This window comes from Augochlora pura, chromosome 7 (assembly GCF_028453695.1).
Source record: "Augochlora pura isolate Apur16 chromosome 7, APUR_v2.2.1, whole genome shotgun sequence".
NCBI classification, from domain to species: domain Eukaryota; kingdom Metazoa; phylum Arthropoda; class Insecta; order Hymenoptera; family Halictidae; genus Augochlora; species Augochlora pura.
In genome coordinates, this window is record NC_135778.1 from 37,596,627 (window position 1) to 37,611,329 (window position 14,703).

At 42.2% G+C, this 14,703-nt stretch overlaps 1 protein-coding gene across 2 annotated transcripts in view; it reads right to left on the minus strand.

Moving 5' to 3' along the window:
• Positions 1-1,844: 1,844 nt before the first annotated feature.
• The window catches only part of So (SIX homeobox 1 protein sine oculis), a 69,117-nt gene continuing 56,258 nt past the window's right edge, over positions 1,845-14,703 (minus strand). For both annotated transcript variants that reach the window (XM_078186600.1, XM_078186599.1), the window contains exons 4-5: positions 6,830-7,301; positions 1,845-6,400 (exon numbers count right to left, since the gene is read on the minus strand). In XM_078186600.1, the coding sequence (XP_078042726.1) occupies positions 6,116-6,400; positions 6,830-7,301 (757 nt within the window). In that variant the 3' untranslated portion in view covers positions 1,845-6,115. The remainder of the gene's footprint in view (positions 6,401-6,829; positions 7,302-14,703) is intronic.

Sequence of the window (14,703 nt, forward strand, 5' to 3'; positions counted from 1 at the left end):
TCAAATGGAGCGAAAATTAACGTATCCTCTCTATTTGCAAGAAAATTTTTTGCAATTTCTCAAATAGATTCATTATTACTGATTAAATAACATTTTTCTTATTAGACAAGCATTTTGCGATCAGGACCCACACGATTAATAAAACAATAGGCAGTGGTCTGTTTCGACGTTAAAACATCTAAAATCTCAAAAACAAAAAGAAAGAAATTTTCGCATTTTTCTTTAATAAAGAAAATAAGTTGACGATATTTTTCGCACAGTGATCGTAAATTTTGCGAAAATTGAAAAAGGAATGAAACGATAATACCTTCGATTTTTGGCTATTAAATTTTATGCTCCCTTTTTCTTTCGTTATCGCATTATATGTAAAAAAAAAAAACAATAATTCCCTAAATGTAAGTGAATTTTACAAAAATTATTTTTTAACGAGGTATGATAATTTTTAGCGCCCTTCGAATCGCTACTCGACCGCAAAGGGTTAACGCGTCGCAACAGTAAAACCCGTGTAAAATTAATTTAGAGTCAATGCGAAGATAAAATTGCGAACGATAGCGCGATATAGGACAAAGGGAGCATAAATAATCTGCAAAAAGCTAGATCTCCGCCAGTTGCGATTTCCTTACGTACCGGGTGGCCTGAAAGTTTGGTACAGCCAAGATTCAAAAGGCGCGTGTTCTATAGAAAAGCGGCTGTATCTCTCTGCTCGTTAGTTTCCGTCTCGTCTCTCTCCCTCCCTCTATCTCTCCCCCTCTCTCTCTTCTTCTCTTACCCTGTTTCGTCCCGAGGACTCTGTTTAAAGGGAAATCTTTTCCCCCCTCAGCATCCTAGATAAGAATCTTACAAGGCAATGGTCGCAGCGAATGGAATACATTCCGGGACATCTGCGCGAGAGATGTCTCTTAAATAGAGAACCGATAACTCTTGCTTCTATCCCCCGACTCTGTCGCCTTTTCTTCCGGTTTAACCCCCCCAACCCCCCACCTCCTCTTCCACCCCACCCTCTTTCATCCTATCATTCTCTCATTTTCTCAAACTTCCATCTCTTTTCCATGATCGCACTTTTCACACTCTTCCTCTTTCTCGCTGAATTTCTCTCTCTCTCTCTCTCTCTCTCTCTCGTTTTCGCTCTCTCTTTCGCTCGTTCTCTGTCTCTATCACTCTCGTTTTCCTCTTTATGTACAGACTGCGAACTGCGATTAAATGATAACTTACAGGCTATACTTATACGCTACGACGGTGTATATCATATACCGGGTGCCCGCGACGTTTTCGCATTCTCTAGGAAATTTCTCGTGTCCTCGGTAATTTACAAAGCAAACTCGCGGGACGATCTCACGTGTCACGTGCTCGGCGAGAAAGAAGAAACAGGTACACGTGTATCGGTTTTGTTTTTTTTTTGCTACTTCGACGAATCGTTTGTTTGTCGCTGATTCGCGTTATAGAGAAACTCGGTGACAGCGTTCAATGTTAGATGAATTACGCAATGATAGAAGGAATTTTTGCGGTGAAGGTTTAATAATAATCGTTATTTATTGTGTGTTTTAGGTATCGCTTCGTACTGCATTTTTGGGGAAAATTTATGTCCAGGTTTGAAGTTGCAAAATTGTCGCATATGCTTGTTTTTTAATGTGTTTTTCGGATTGTTCGTTGTTGCGAATTATTTGTTGAAAACTTTGAACTTTTCGAAGTTGAAGAGTAACGAATTTGCTGGTCGATAAAATGATTAATGTATATATCGATTTATTTTTTTCTTCTGGATTTTAAAAGTAGTTGATTTAACTTTTAACAAAAGGTTGAATTTAATATAAAAATATAATAAACATGCTACAGAAATGGGAAATTTTATTTACAGAAAATGGTGAATTCGATTCAACGAAACAGTGAATTTGCTTCAATGAGAAAAAAAATGAATTTAATTCTGGAGAAGGATGAAACTAATTTATCCTTGCAAAAGGATAAATTTTACCTGTAAAATCTGTAAATTACAAATGCGTGGTGGTGTCGGTCCACGTGAAAAAAGAAAAACACAAAGATAATCTGACACTAACCGTATACGGACATCCGAAGGGATCTCGAACCGTGTAAACGATACTCTCTATTTCGAGCGCGAAAATTCGGTTTGTTTATGGGATCTTGTTGCAGAGATAAAATCGTCGAGCAAACTTTAAGGTGAACGCCGCGCGGTTCACCGAGGATCGGTCGAAAGCGTTTCAAAAAGGTGTTACTGATTTAACCGGCGATGGGACGATTGGCACTAGGCAATTGGTTGGCAGGGAACAGCTGCTCCGCCTACTATGCGCCGCTTTGGTGGAAGCTAATTTGCATACCGTTCGTATCTACACGTTTCTGTCCACTTACTGGCACCGATTAAAATCATTTCTCATCAAGAAGCTAATTAACCCACTGCAATCCCAATTGATTTCTTTGAATTTGAAACGTCTCGCGAACGATTGCTATTACGACGCCGCGGTCGCTATGCATTTGCCGGACGAATTATGCGAGGAGAATAAAAGAATAACGCAGAATTTCGAATTGTTGAATTAAGTTCAACTTGCTAATAAACAAGGACAGAACTAAATATTTATACATATTGTTATATAATAAATATTAAAATCGTCAGGTTATGTATAAATATTAAAATTGTCTGATTATAACCAAACTGTGGATTTTCATGCAAAATAAAAATCGTTTGCATTTATTGTACGAAATATAAATAAAGATGTGCCTGATTTTTGAATACTTTCAAAAAATCGAAAATTCTTAAATTGTTCTAATATCTCCGTTATATTTCTCCACTTTTGCAATAAATGCATAAAAACCGTAGTATAATAATAACAATAGTCGCACTAACACAGATAAAAATGGTCTAATTTTCTCTAATTGACAGCCATAACTCCGAGAACTGTTAGCAATTTAAATGAAGTAAAGTCCACCAAGAAAACTAAAAATAAATATCGTAAAAATTTCTCTATAGAAATTTTAAAGTTTCAGTGCAAAAAAAGGATGCAAAACAATCGTCACAATTATAATAATTTCTACTAAAGCTTCTCCCCGATTAAAAACTAAATTAAAAATCACCAACCACTGTTAATTGCATTTTCCTTCTCCGATACGTTGCTCATAGTTTTCGATAAATATCTCGAACAATCCGCACAGTAAGAACAATCATGGCGGCCTGGCAAAGCATAAAGGATCGAATAAGCGGACCACGTAGCGAGCCGTCACCAAGAATTAATTATAAGTATCACGAGGTGAAATTGAATCGCGAGCACCCGGCACTCGCCTAATACAAACGAGATTAACTTAATTTTCTCGCGAATACGAGTGTACGTGTGTGTGTGATTCGTGTGTGTGTGTGTGCGCGTGTACGTGTCCATGTATCTCGTATGTATGCAACTTGTACGTGTTTACATATATTCGCTCGCGCGCGCAATAATGTAAGTAAATATATATATATATATATGTATAGGTGTGTGTGTGTGTGTGTATTATCTACATATGTACACAGGACAAACACAGAAGCGTACGGTGTAAGAAGATTGTGTATAAAGAGCATGTGTGGTTCGTTATAGCGACGTTAATTAATTAGCTGCTGGCTGGGCAGCCGTACACGCCCCAGGGATCATTCACAACTCTTTGCATCTCTCGCTTGTCTTTTCGACGACCGAGCTGTCTTCCAGCGGATAATGTCCGCCGCGATGCGTTGCAGCGAACGAAATAGAAATAGACGATTTTTCACGAGTCAATTGAAACGCCTGCGATAAATCAATGTTTTTTAAGCGCTTTAGCGACTGTAATGGTAGGTTTATTTCAGGAACTGATTCGGAAACTTTCAACGCGTCCATTAACCCTTTGCGCTTTATGGATAATCCTAAATTATTCGTAGAAACGATTGTAAACGATTTAAAAAATTATTTTCGTATTTAAAATATTGCGCTGTTAAAAGATTGTGTATTTAAAATGATGCGTTTTTAAATTATTGTGTATTTAAAAAATTGCGCAATTAAAATAATGCGTATTTAAAATAATGCGTTTTTAAAACATTGTGTATTAAAAAAATTGCGTGTTTAAAATAACGCGTATTTAAAACATTGCGCATTAAATATAATATTGTACAAAAACCGCGTTCAATATTTTTAAACAGAACAAATAAATCTTTCGCTCAGAAACAAATACTCAGCATTGGAGCAGCTTGGGGCGCAAAGGGTTAAAAGTTCGCGTCGCTCAAATTTTGTCAAAAATCGCGTCGTTTCTACGGCAAAGCGTGTTATTAAATTCGCAAACTGGCTGAAAAACCGTATTACCGCGCGCTGCGATGTAGAACAAACGCGAATTTCTTTCGTGGCGGATTCGAGAGCAGCTCCGCCGTCACCTAAACACGTCGTCCCGCTAATCCCCGACGAATGTCGCCCATCGGTCATACCACCGCCGGCCTGAAGCGTGCACGGTCCGGCTCCCCCCCGACTACTGGTAACCGTAAATAACGTGTATGCGTTGTCTCTTATTCCGAGGAGCTAGGTACGGGCGTTTACGCTACGAGAATTAGGGCGAAAGGGGGTCATCAGGTGGGTGTCAGGTGGAGGGGGAGGTGGGAGAGGGACGCGCGCGCGCGCGCGCGGGTCGAGTCCGCGGAAAAAAACAAGCCGCGGCGCGGCCACCGCGTTTACTGGAAGTGTACGAGCGTCTGCCTTGTCGCGCGTAACGCGATACGCGAAGAAAAAAAAAAAAGGAAAAATGCTAACATGTCTTTTGCTATTTTTTCACCCGGGTTGCGACCGCCCGTCACGATGGGGCACCGGTCTGATCGGACCAAAGCCGGACAAACGCGACCTCTTCGCTTGTTTCGAAACGGATATCGATGGCGAAACGATCGTCTCGGCTGAGAAAACTACGATATTCCTCTTCGATACGCTCGGCCGGTACGCTTCGATCTTTGTCGATCATTTTTTGTTAGTTACTACTTGACGATGGTGTTGCTATACTGACACGGCTGAAACGCAACGTCGTCGTTGGTTGGATCACGTGAAGAGCTTAACAACAGCAAGTGGGAGATCTTAGTAATCTTAGATCGTGTATAGTACTAGGTACAGGCTATGTACAGTTTAACCAGCCAAATGTGACGTCACGTGATGGAGATAAGTTTTTTAAGCAATAAATATTAATGTATAATTTCAGCGTAGCGCGAATAAATCGCTTTTTGTGTAAACACTTTTCTTTTAAGAATTCGTGCATTTGTATTTTTATTATTCGTTGAAGCGAGAAAATAATTAATACTCTTTACAGAATATTAGCAATATCCCAACGTTATTTAAAATTCTAAAAGGCTGAAATTAATAATCGAAATGTATAGTTATAAACCATCTAATAACTATACATTGCTCATCGTAACGAAATTTCAGTACGTCCTTTTGAAACTGCATAGGTAACACGTGACGTCACACAGATCGTTATCTTCGCCTCAGTAAAATGATCTAAAGCCGTGCCTATAGATACACAGCTGCGATTAGAAGGAAAAACGTCGCGTATCACGCTTTAAATAAATTTTAGCATTGCTTGTACTGTAGAGTATAGAATTTACAGAGCAGATATTAAATTAACAATATCTCTCGAAAGTGAAATAATGTCCTTCCTTGCAACCACGGATACAGCCTAATCCAGGCAATCGCCAAGTTCTTCTCCCAGTTACTATAGTACAGTACCGTATAGTATACTCGCTACACTATACCTCGTCACGTGACCCAAACATCGGTGACGTCGCGTTCCAATCGTTATCCCAGCAATACCGCGCGTACCGAAGCGATCTCGCATCCGAGCCGCGCGTTCGTTCGACGATCGAAAACCGTTCGCGAATGATTTGCGAATTCGATTCGACACCGAGGCAAGAGCGAACGTTCTCCGGTTCGGATTTGATCCGAGCAGACCGGATCCGGGACAGACAGCGGTTTGCCACGTCGGAGGAATACGGTTAAAGAGAGAGTCTTTTCGGCTACTCGGACACGTTGGCGAAACGATATCGTTCTGAGAGGTCTACGGCGTTCGCGGCGGATCCTTACGAGACCAGCTCTCCGTTCAGCTTCCTCTTGGTTCCTTTGCTCTGACTGCCTGGGGCCCAGGGTCACAACGAATGATAATCGCCCAGCACGAGGCCGCTGTGATAAGTGCCGTGGGACGTCGACATGCCCATGGAGCCCATACCCTGGTACGCCCCCATGCCCATCCCGTTCATCGACATCGTGTTCATCGTGTTCACACCCTGCATCGTGTTCGGCAGCATCGTCGACGGTCCCATCGGGCTCAGCCCACCCATGGAAGGAGCTATAGCACCCATCTGCATCGACGTCGCCGTGTGAGGAAGAGACTTCTGCAGGTCCGCCGAGGTCGGCGTGCCGATCAGGTAATCCTGAAACAGACCGCGCAGGTGCTTCGAATGTAAACGCCGAACGTCCGTCTTCGATGATCAACTGTTTCGTGAACTTTTCGAATTGTTTAAACAGAGACTATGTAATTTATATTATAAGAAATAATTATTTGGAAAATTTTGACAATTTCGTTTAAGTAGACTGCGAATTTAGGGTAATTGTAATAGAAATTAGATCAAATATGGAACCTCTATATGGAGGTACCAAATATGGAAACTCTATCACCCTATGTGTAATAGAGTTCGACTATACATATCAAGGGTATATCATAGCATGTCAAGACAACATATAGTATATCAAAAAAATATATAGTATATCAAGCAAGATAAACTGGCGCATTGTTTAACTCCAAGAACACGGTTAAGCGATTCATTACAATTAAACTGACATCGTCAAAACACTGTACCAACCTGCGGGCTATAGTACTGCATATAGTCCAACTGGCTCTTCTGTTGGGCGCAGCTGGGCGGCGGCGGCGGCAAGGTCGCCGTCGGATGCACCAAGCCGTGCGTACCGTGCGCACCGACCTGGAGATGATGCTGTATCTGATGATGGAGGTTCCGCTTGTCGTCGCCGCTCTCGCTGCTGGTGTCGTGGTGCTGCATGTGGTGCGTCGGCGTGTGAGGATGGCTCAAGGTCGAGGCGTGCCCTTGGTGATACGAGTGAGGACTGGAGACGGAGACCGGCGGCGGCAGCTGATACATGCTCGGCGTCTGTTGGTGCTCGACTATCTGTTGCTGTTGCTGCTGTTGCTGTTGCACCGCGCACGCGGACGGTTGCTGAGGTTGCTGTTGGCCCACCGCTTGCCTCTTTGCTTCGTCGCCGCTCTCGCTGCTCGAGTCGCCGAGACCACCGCCGTGGGTCTTGTCCTCCCTTTGGCCACTGCGAACAGAACGCGGATCGTTTCGTTATGTTAGGTTATGTCAGGTTATCTATATTTGTGAAATTGATGAAATGGAGATATTTATGAAATTATAGAATATTTATGAAGATAATAAAATCGTAGTATTTATAAAATTATTAAGTATTTATAAAAATAATAAAATGGTAAATAATAATAAAAATTAACCTCACAACTCCAAACTACTTCTATTATAATTTACTTCGATAATAAATTATAACTACTTCAATAATATAATTTATTCAATAATTCGCTATAGAATCTTTATTATCTTTATAATTGTAAAATGAAAAACCAGTCACGACAGGATCAGTGTTACGTTAAGGTTATGTCAGTCACGACAGGATCAGTGTTAAATTAAAAACCTTCATGGAAGCAAAAATAAAGACACATTATTTTTATAATCGTAAAAGGAAAAACCAGTCATGACAGGATCAGTGTTATGTCAAGGTTATGCCAGTCACAACAGAGTCAGTATCAAATTCAAAATGGAAGCAAAAATAGTCATAATAAATTTTCTGCTTCAAAAATAAGCAAAATAGAACTATAAAAAATCTAATATATTTTATTAGGTAAATAGAAAGTTAATTATGCCTGGCGGTTGGTTGCCCCACGGTAACTGGCTCCACTGCCCTATTCGATAAAGCCATTATCGGCCGTAAACCGATCTAGCGCATAACCTCGCTCGCGGAGCTGGTCGCGACACGGTCCTGGACCGGCGCGGTCGCGTTTTACCGTTTCTTATCGATTCCACGCGGGCCCTCTCGTTATTGCCGCGAACAATGGCATGGTGGCCTAACGCTGCATCCCAATTAATATTCCCCGGGGCGGATCGGGCCTCGGCCGCGCGCCGGTTCGCACTTTCGTAATATACCCTATATCGAATAATCTCGCCCCGGTCTCTCTGCCCCGGCATACGAAGCGAGTCTAATATAATTACTGAACGAAAGAACACGGGATTACGAGAGAGCGAGAGAGAGAGAGAGAGAGAGAGAGAGAGAGAGAGAGAGAAAGAGAGATGGAGGGATGGAGAGAGAAGGAGAGAGAGATAGAGGGATGGAGAGGACTGGTGATCGGCAGTGACTCGAGGCGGAAGAGGATAGGGGCACGGAATAATATCGGGTAAGATAATACCGCGACCGATGCGTAAACTACCGAGAAGAGGGTACTTGTGAATTAAGGGTGGACGCGGAAGGGGATGGGGTATGGGGGGGAGGGCGGAGGAGCTGGACGGTTGAAAACGATGGAAGAATAGGAATATAAAGCGAGATCCGGCGCGAGACAAAGAGACGATCTCGGTCGTCTCGTAAACTCAATTTAGCGGGCTGGACCTCCTCGAAGTCGTAGCACGTGGGGAACCCGAAGGGCCCCGTGACTGTCCGTTTCCTCTCTCTCTCTCTCTTTCTCCCCGCCCGCCGCTCCACCTCTCTCCTCTCTCTCTTTTCTTCTACATTCCTTTCCCTCTTTCACCGGGCAACCGTCGCCCCGCCTCCCCCACTTTCTCGGCATCGCGCGCGTCCTCCACCCGTTCTTCGTTTCTCTCCGCGTTCAGGTACGAGCAATCGTTAAGCGCTTGTTTTACAAGTCGTTTAGACGTGCCCGCCGCGATACGGCACTGTCTCTCCGCCGCAAGTGCCACGACACTTGTCTACGGGGTGTTGTTTTTCGAGAACCGGTCTTCTCTACCCGGGGGCCCCCTCCCCGCTGCCGCTGGTGCCGCGCTACCGAGCTGATAACGCTGCCAAACTACTCTTCCCGCTGCGCTTATCCGGGTCAGGACGCTGCGATCGAGAAGTTCGTAGGGAAATCGGAATCTGGTCGTGGGGACTAGCTCGATCAGCCCTTGGAGGTTAGGATGACCCGGAGAAAATGTCTAGAGAATTCGGGATGTTTGTTGTATTCACTCTTTGAGTTGGAACGATGAGTCAAGAATTTTACAGGCGACATTTATTGTTTAATGTTTAACCCTTTTGGTCGGAGCCATTTTAACTTGAGATCCAAAATATTTTTTTTAAAGCGTTTTGTTTTGAAGTAACCTGGCGCGGTTTGCACATTATAGAATTGATATTTACGACTCTTGCGATAGTTAACAGGCTATTAACAGTTTTTTGTATGTAACTAAACTTGATAAAAATGAGTTTGAAACTGAAAACTGAAAATGTCATGATCGTTTTCAGCGGCGTCTTAGAGGCGCCATCCGACCGCGAAGGATTAAAAGCCATATTTTATGTTGACTGATTAATTATGATAAAAGGGTTGCCTCTAAAATTCAATTTGTACCCTGTTCAACAGAGTACACGATGAAAATGTTTAGTCAACGGAGCAAATGTTAACATGTAATAAAAATCCAAATGACTTTGAATTAAGATTCGTAAAAATATTTTTTAAAGAAGACACGTTCTGTTCGACAAGATATTGTTATTACGACGACGACAAAGCAAGCGAAGATAGCGAATATGTTAACACTTTAACGACCGCTGTCACCGTATACGATTTTAGATTGCCGTAGAAAATTATGTTCAATAAAAAGTTTTGACAAACATTTTACATCGAAATCAAAGCGACTTTTTTATTTATATTATTGTTATTAATGGACTGCAGATTTTTATGCGAGATGCATTTTTTAAGTGCATTGTGTCAAGCGTCTGCAGTCGAGTGACGACTCCGTGGCGCCATATCACGAAGCTAAATAATTTTTATACTGTCAAATCTGTATTTATTTAAAAAACTGTTATGAATGTAATTGTTATATGAATTGGTTTGGATTTAGTAAATGTTATTTTGAAATACTACTTAGTTGAATGATTGGACTATGAGGAAATATTATTTTTTACTATTGACACTTGGATACAAATTTAGTACTTCTATTCGAATAATTTATTATAATAATATGAAAATAGAAAGTAAAGCAGTAAATTGTTAAATATTAACAGAACACAGTAAATCAGTAAATTATAATATTAAATATTAAAAGAACGCAGTAAATCAGTAAATTATATAAATGACACCTCTATAATGCTCCCAATTATTAACGTCTTATTCTATAGATAATTTCAGTCACTTGCAAACAATACAAATGTCCCATATCATAAGAGCGCCCGATAAAAATCAAAGGACGAAAATCTTTCGCTAATTGCAAAATACCATTAACTGCAATACCGTCTTTTTATAAACTCGAAAATTTCGCTCGTCCCTGCGGCTAACGAGAGAGTGCACGGGATTAGCGGCGACGGTAGGTGAGAAATTAAACGATGAAATACGGACCGGCGAAAGTGTTAAAGAAAGAGCCCCGGAGTCTCCTATTTCCAAATGAATCCCGTCCTGAGAGAGAGAGAGAGAGAGAGCGCACCGAAACGCGTCGCCAGATGTTACCAGCGTCAATCGCGAAATTATCGTCGCCAGGATCAGAAGCCGGCACCAAAAAACGATCCCGAGAAAAAAGGAATCGACTCCGGTGATCCTTCCCAGGATCCGACCCCGGCACCGGACCGTGGCGACGATAAATCCGTTCGGCAGGTGAAAATCTCGTCCCCGGGTCGCAGAGGAGAGAGAAAGAGAGAGAGAGAGAGAGAGAAGAGTCCCGGGTTCCCGGGTGTCTCGGTTCCCCGGTCCCGGGGACAAGAATTATCTCCGCGAGACGCGATGCAACAGATCCCACACGTTGGAACGACGTAGTTTCCAAGACGGTGGAACAAGAGGATCGGCTTGTTTCCACCGGTACTTTCCACGCCACCCGTTGCATGCCAGGGTCCATAACCCCGACGAGGTGTCCCCAGGTATGCCTTATCCGAGGCGGGATCGCGCAGTAAATTTATCCGCGTTGCGCCGCGCGCGGCCACGAAAGAACGGAATCTTTCGGGCATTATTATTTTCATTAGGATTTGTGACTCATCGCGCGTAGGAGACATTTATTCGACCGACCCGTTTCGCCGCGACACCTACCACTCCGTTCACCTGTGATCAACGTCCCGCCTCGCTCTCTTCTACGACCTTACCTCCCACCGTCGTTTCAACCCCTTGTCCCTGTCTTTCTTTCTTTTTTCGGTAACCAGATCAGATGCTTTGCCAAATTATCGAAGGCGATTTTAATATTAGATTTACGAAATCCGTCAAAATGGTGGGTTACTGGTTTGTTAAGGTTATGTCAAGATATTTAAGGTTATGTCAAGATATTTAAGGTTATGTTAATGTACTGTTATTCAGATTTTAAAGATACAATTATGGCTTATTTATTCAACCTATATATATATTACTTCCGGCAAATATTAACACAACGCTCGGTCAAATTCAGAATAAATCGTTAATAATGATATCAGAATAATCTGCTTTTAATACTCCGTGAATCTAGTGTTAAGATTTCACCGATCGATAACCTATAAATCGACTTTTACCTCCGATTGATAGCCTGTGAATCGGTTGTCATGGTAATCAATGTTTTGATATCTATTATTAGATATCTTTTATTAGTAAGCTTCCATATTATTATACAATTTTTTTAGATATTAGATTTCTTTCAATAAAATATATAAAATCAAAATAGAGAGTAAAATAAAGAGTTTGTGGACTGCCTTAGTATTATGTCAATTTGATGCATTCGCAGAGACAGGTAAAATTTATTATATATATTCACTATAATATTCACTATAATATTCACAGAAAAATACAAAATTTCAAAATTTGGAGACATGAAAGAAAATCAATTTTGGCGAATATTCGTCTCGCTAAATATCCATTTAATTATTATAATTGCAAGTATATCTAGCAAGAGATAAATCTACCCTATTTCCAAATTTTTCTCTGTGAAATTTCAAATGCGTCAAATCGACGTATTCCTAGACAAGTATACCACATAGAAAATTTGAAATTCGAAGGCTTGGAAGAAAATGAATTTTGCCTAATATTTGCCTTGCTAAATATCCATTTAATTATTATAATTGCAAGTATACCTAACAAGAAATAAATCACTATAAAATTTCAAATGCGTCAAATCGACGTATTCCTAGACAAGTATACCACCTAGAAAATTTGAAATTTAAAGGTTTGTAAAGAAATTAATTTTGACAAATATTCGTCTCGCTAAATATCCATTTAATTCTTATAATTGCAAGTATACCTAACAAGAGATAAATCACTATAAAATTTCAAACGCGTCAGATCGACGCGGCTTCGCGAACCTAACGTTAACACCGAAATTAGCCTCTCGGCCGAGGGCCGCGATTTTACGGCGTCAGCCTCGAGCGCGTCGCTTTAAACAGCGCTAGGTAGATAATGATCGAAGGCGCGGCTGGTTTTATTAATCGGTCAGTTCGTAAATAAGCTCCGCTTCGAAATTCCGTCGGCGGGCCTAGAGGCACTCCGGGACGCGCGCGACGCCGCTCTCTCGGTCGCGCACCAAGATCGATTCGTTCGCCGTGAAACGAAACGTAGAAACGGCCAGAAAATCTGTTCCTACGTCGTCGGCGACGGGCTCGTCCCCCGACCGCGCTCGAGACAGATTCTATCTTGCGCCCGGTCGTGAAACAACGGACCCCGGCCGATCTTTAAAAACCGTCCTTCCCTCGCCGCAGGATCCCCGGCGAGCGCCAACCTTCGACGGTTCGGAACAGTGAATTATGAATGCTAATCGGCATTTTCGGCGCGGACGGGATTCGGGAACGATGACGAAAGTGTCGCCGTAGACGAGGTCGGGTCTCGGAACAATTATCTCGAAATAACTAAATCTCGAACCTCGGCGGTTTCGCAATTATTAAACGGGAGACCGCCCCGGTCATTATTTATTCCGCGAAATGTGATTCACGCGTACGTCGAAGACCAGTCATTAAATCCTCCTTTTTGCAAGTTTTTACATCGACCGCGTAATTTATTCCGCACTTAATCGACCTTTTCTCTAATTTTCCCTTCTTTGAATTGATTAAACATTTCACACTTGCAAAAGCTTCAATCACTCGACAGAAACTTCTTAACTTCCAACTTAACACGTTGACGACGACTTGATAAACAAAACATAGAAATTCAATATTATAAACTTAACATAATTATTTAATTTTTATAAATTTCGGGCTTTGACTCGCAGAGAAAATCGTGAATATCGACTCCGGCGTCGACGTGTTAAATGACAACTGCTTCATATTGCAGGTTCAAATAGACCACGTGTCAATGGTAAAGTCGCACTTGCCAGGCGAGCGCTGGATCGCGAACCCTGACCCCGGTTGTTCGATAAAACAGGGAACAACGGGGCGGGGGACACGGTATCGCGTGGTAGCTGAAATAAAGTGTGCGACAACGCAGGGGCGACAGAGCCGATATAATCCGATTTTACGAGGCGGCCCACAGGAGTAAAGGATTCCAGAAGGGAAAGGAGAGAACGAAGACGAGAGAGAGAGAGGGGGGGGAGATCCTATCTCGACCCCGTGCTGCTCTCTCCAGGCCGATATAAACTTAGACGCGAATTAGTGGAATCGCGCGACCCGATAGCATCTCATTTTGGACCGGTCGGGTCCGGCGAATAATGGCGCCGGGAAATTTATCGGGAAATTAAATTACGAATTATGCTAATCCCGTGCCCTTCGGTCCAAGCCGGTGGAAAATACGCGCGCCGCTCCGCCGCGACCCTGTCCCTTTTAAGGGGAGAAACGATCGCTCCGGCAATTGATATTTTGCGCTAGGCGGCGACCCGGTTTTTCCCGTGGTAACGTATCGTGCGCGCGCATCGTTCGAATTGCGCGCCACCCAACGTTATACTCGAGGTTCCCTTGGACATGGGGATGAAAGACGATGCCTTCGAATGTCCGGCAATAACGCGAACCCTTCGGCGAACTGGCCCGACGCGTCTCGCAACGTTATTCATTTCGACGAGCGCGTTTCGATCGCGGATTCGAGGCTCGTCGAGGTTAGGACGTTTTTCACGCGGCGCGACAATATGGCCGCGATAAGTGCGACGGGTCTCTTCATCTTACAGTTCGGTTATTATTTGCTTCGTAACTCGCGATCGCTTGAGTTGCATTTTAGGAATTCCTCTTTGCTATCTGTTAGACACGGCATATTTTATTCGCGATAACAGATAATTATTTGGAATAATTTTTGATTATTTTATATACCTTTTATCTCAGATGATATAGAAAATTTACGATATTTGTTCTCTTGTTTCGAACAAATTGTGTTCAATTAATTTGTCGTTTGAACAACTTTTTATTATTATTTTGATTATCTTTTTATTATTAATTGCTGGATTAAAATAATAAATAGTTTGATTGAAGAATTATTGAATCCATTGGAAATGGAATTAATGAGAATCGTCACGCGTTCTTGAATTAATTGTTTGAAATCAACCGGAAGTTATTGGGTTAGATTTATTATACTTAACTAATCATACCTATATGAGCC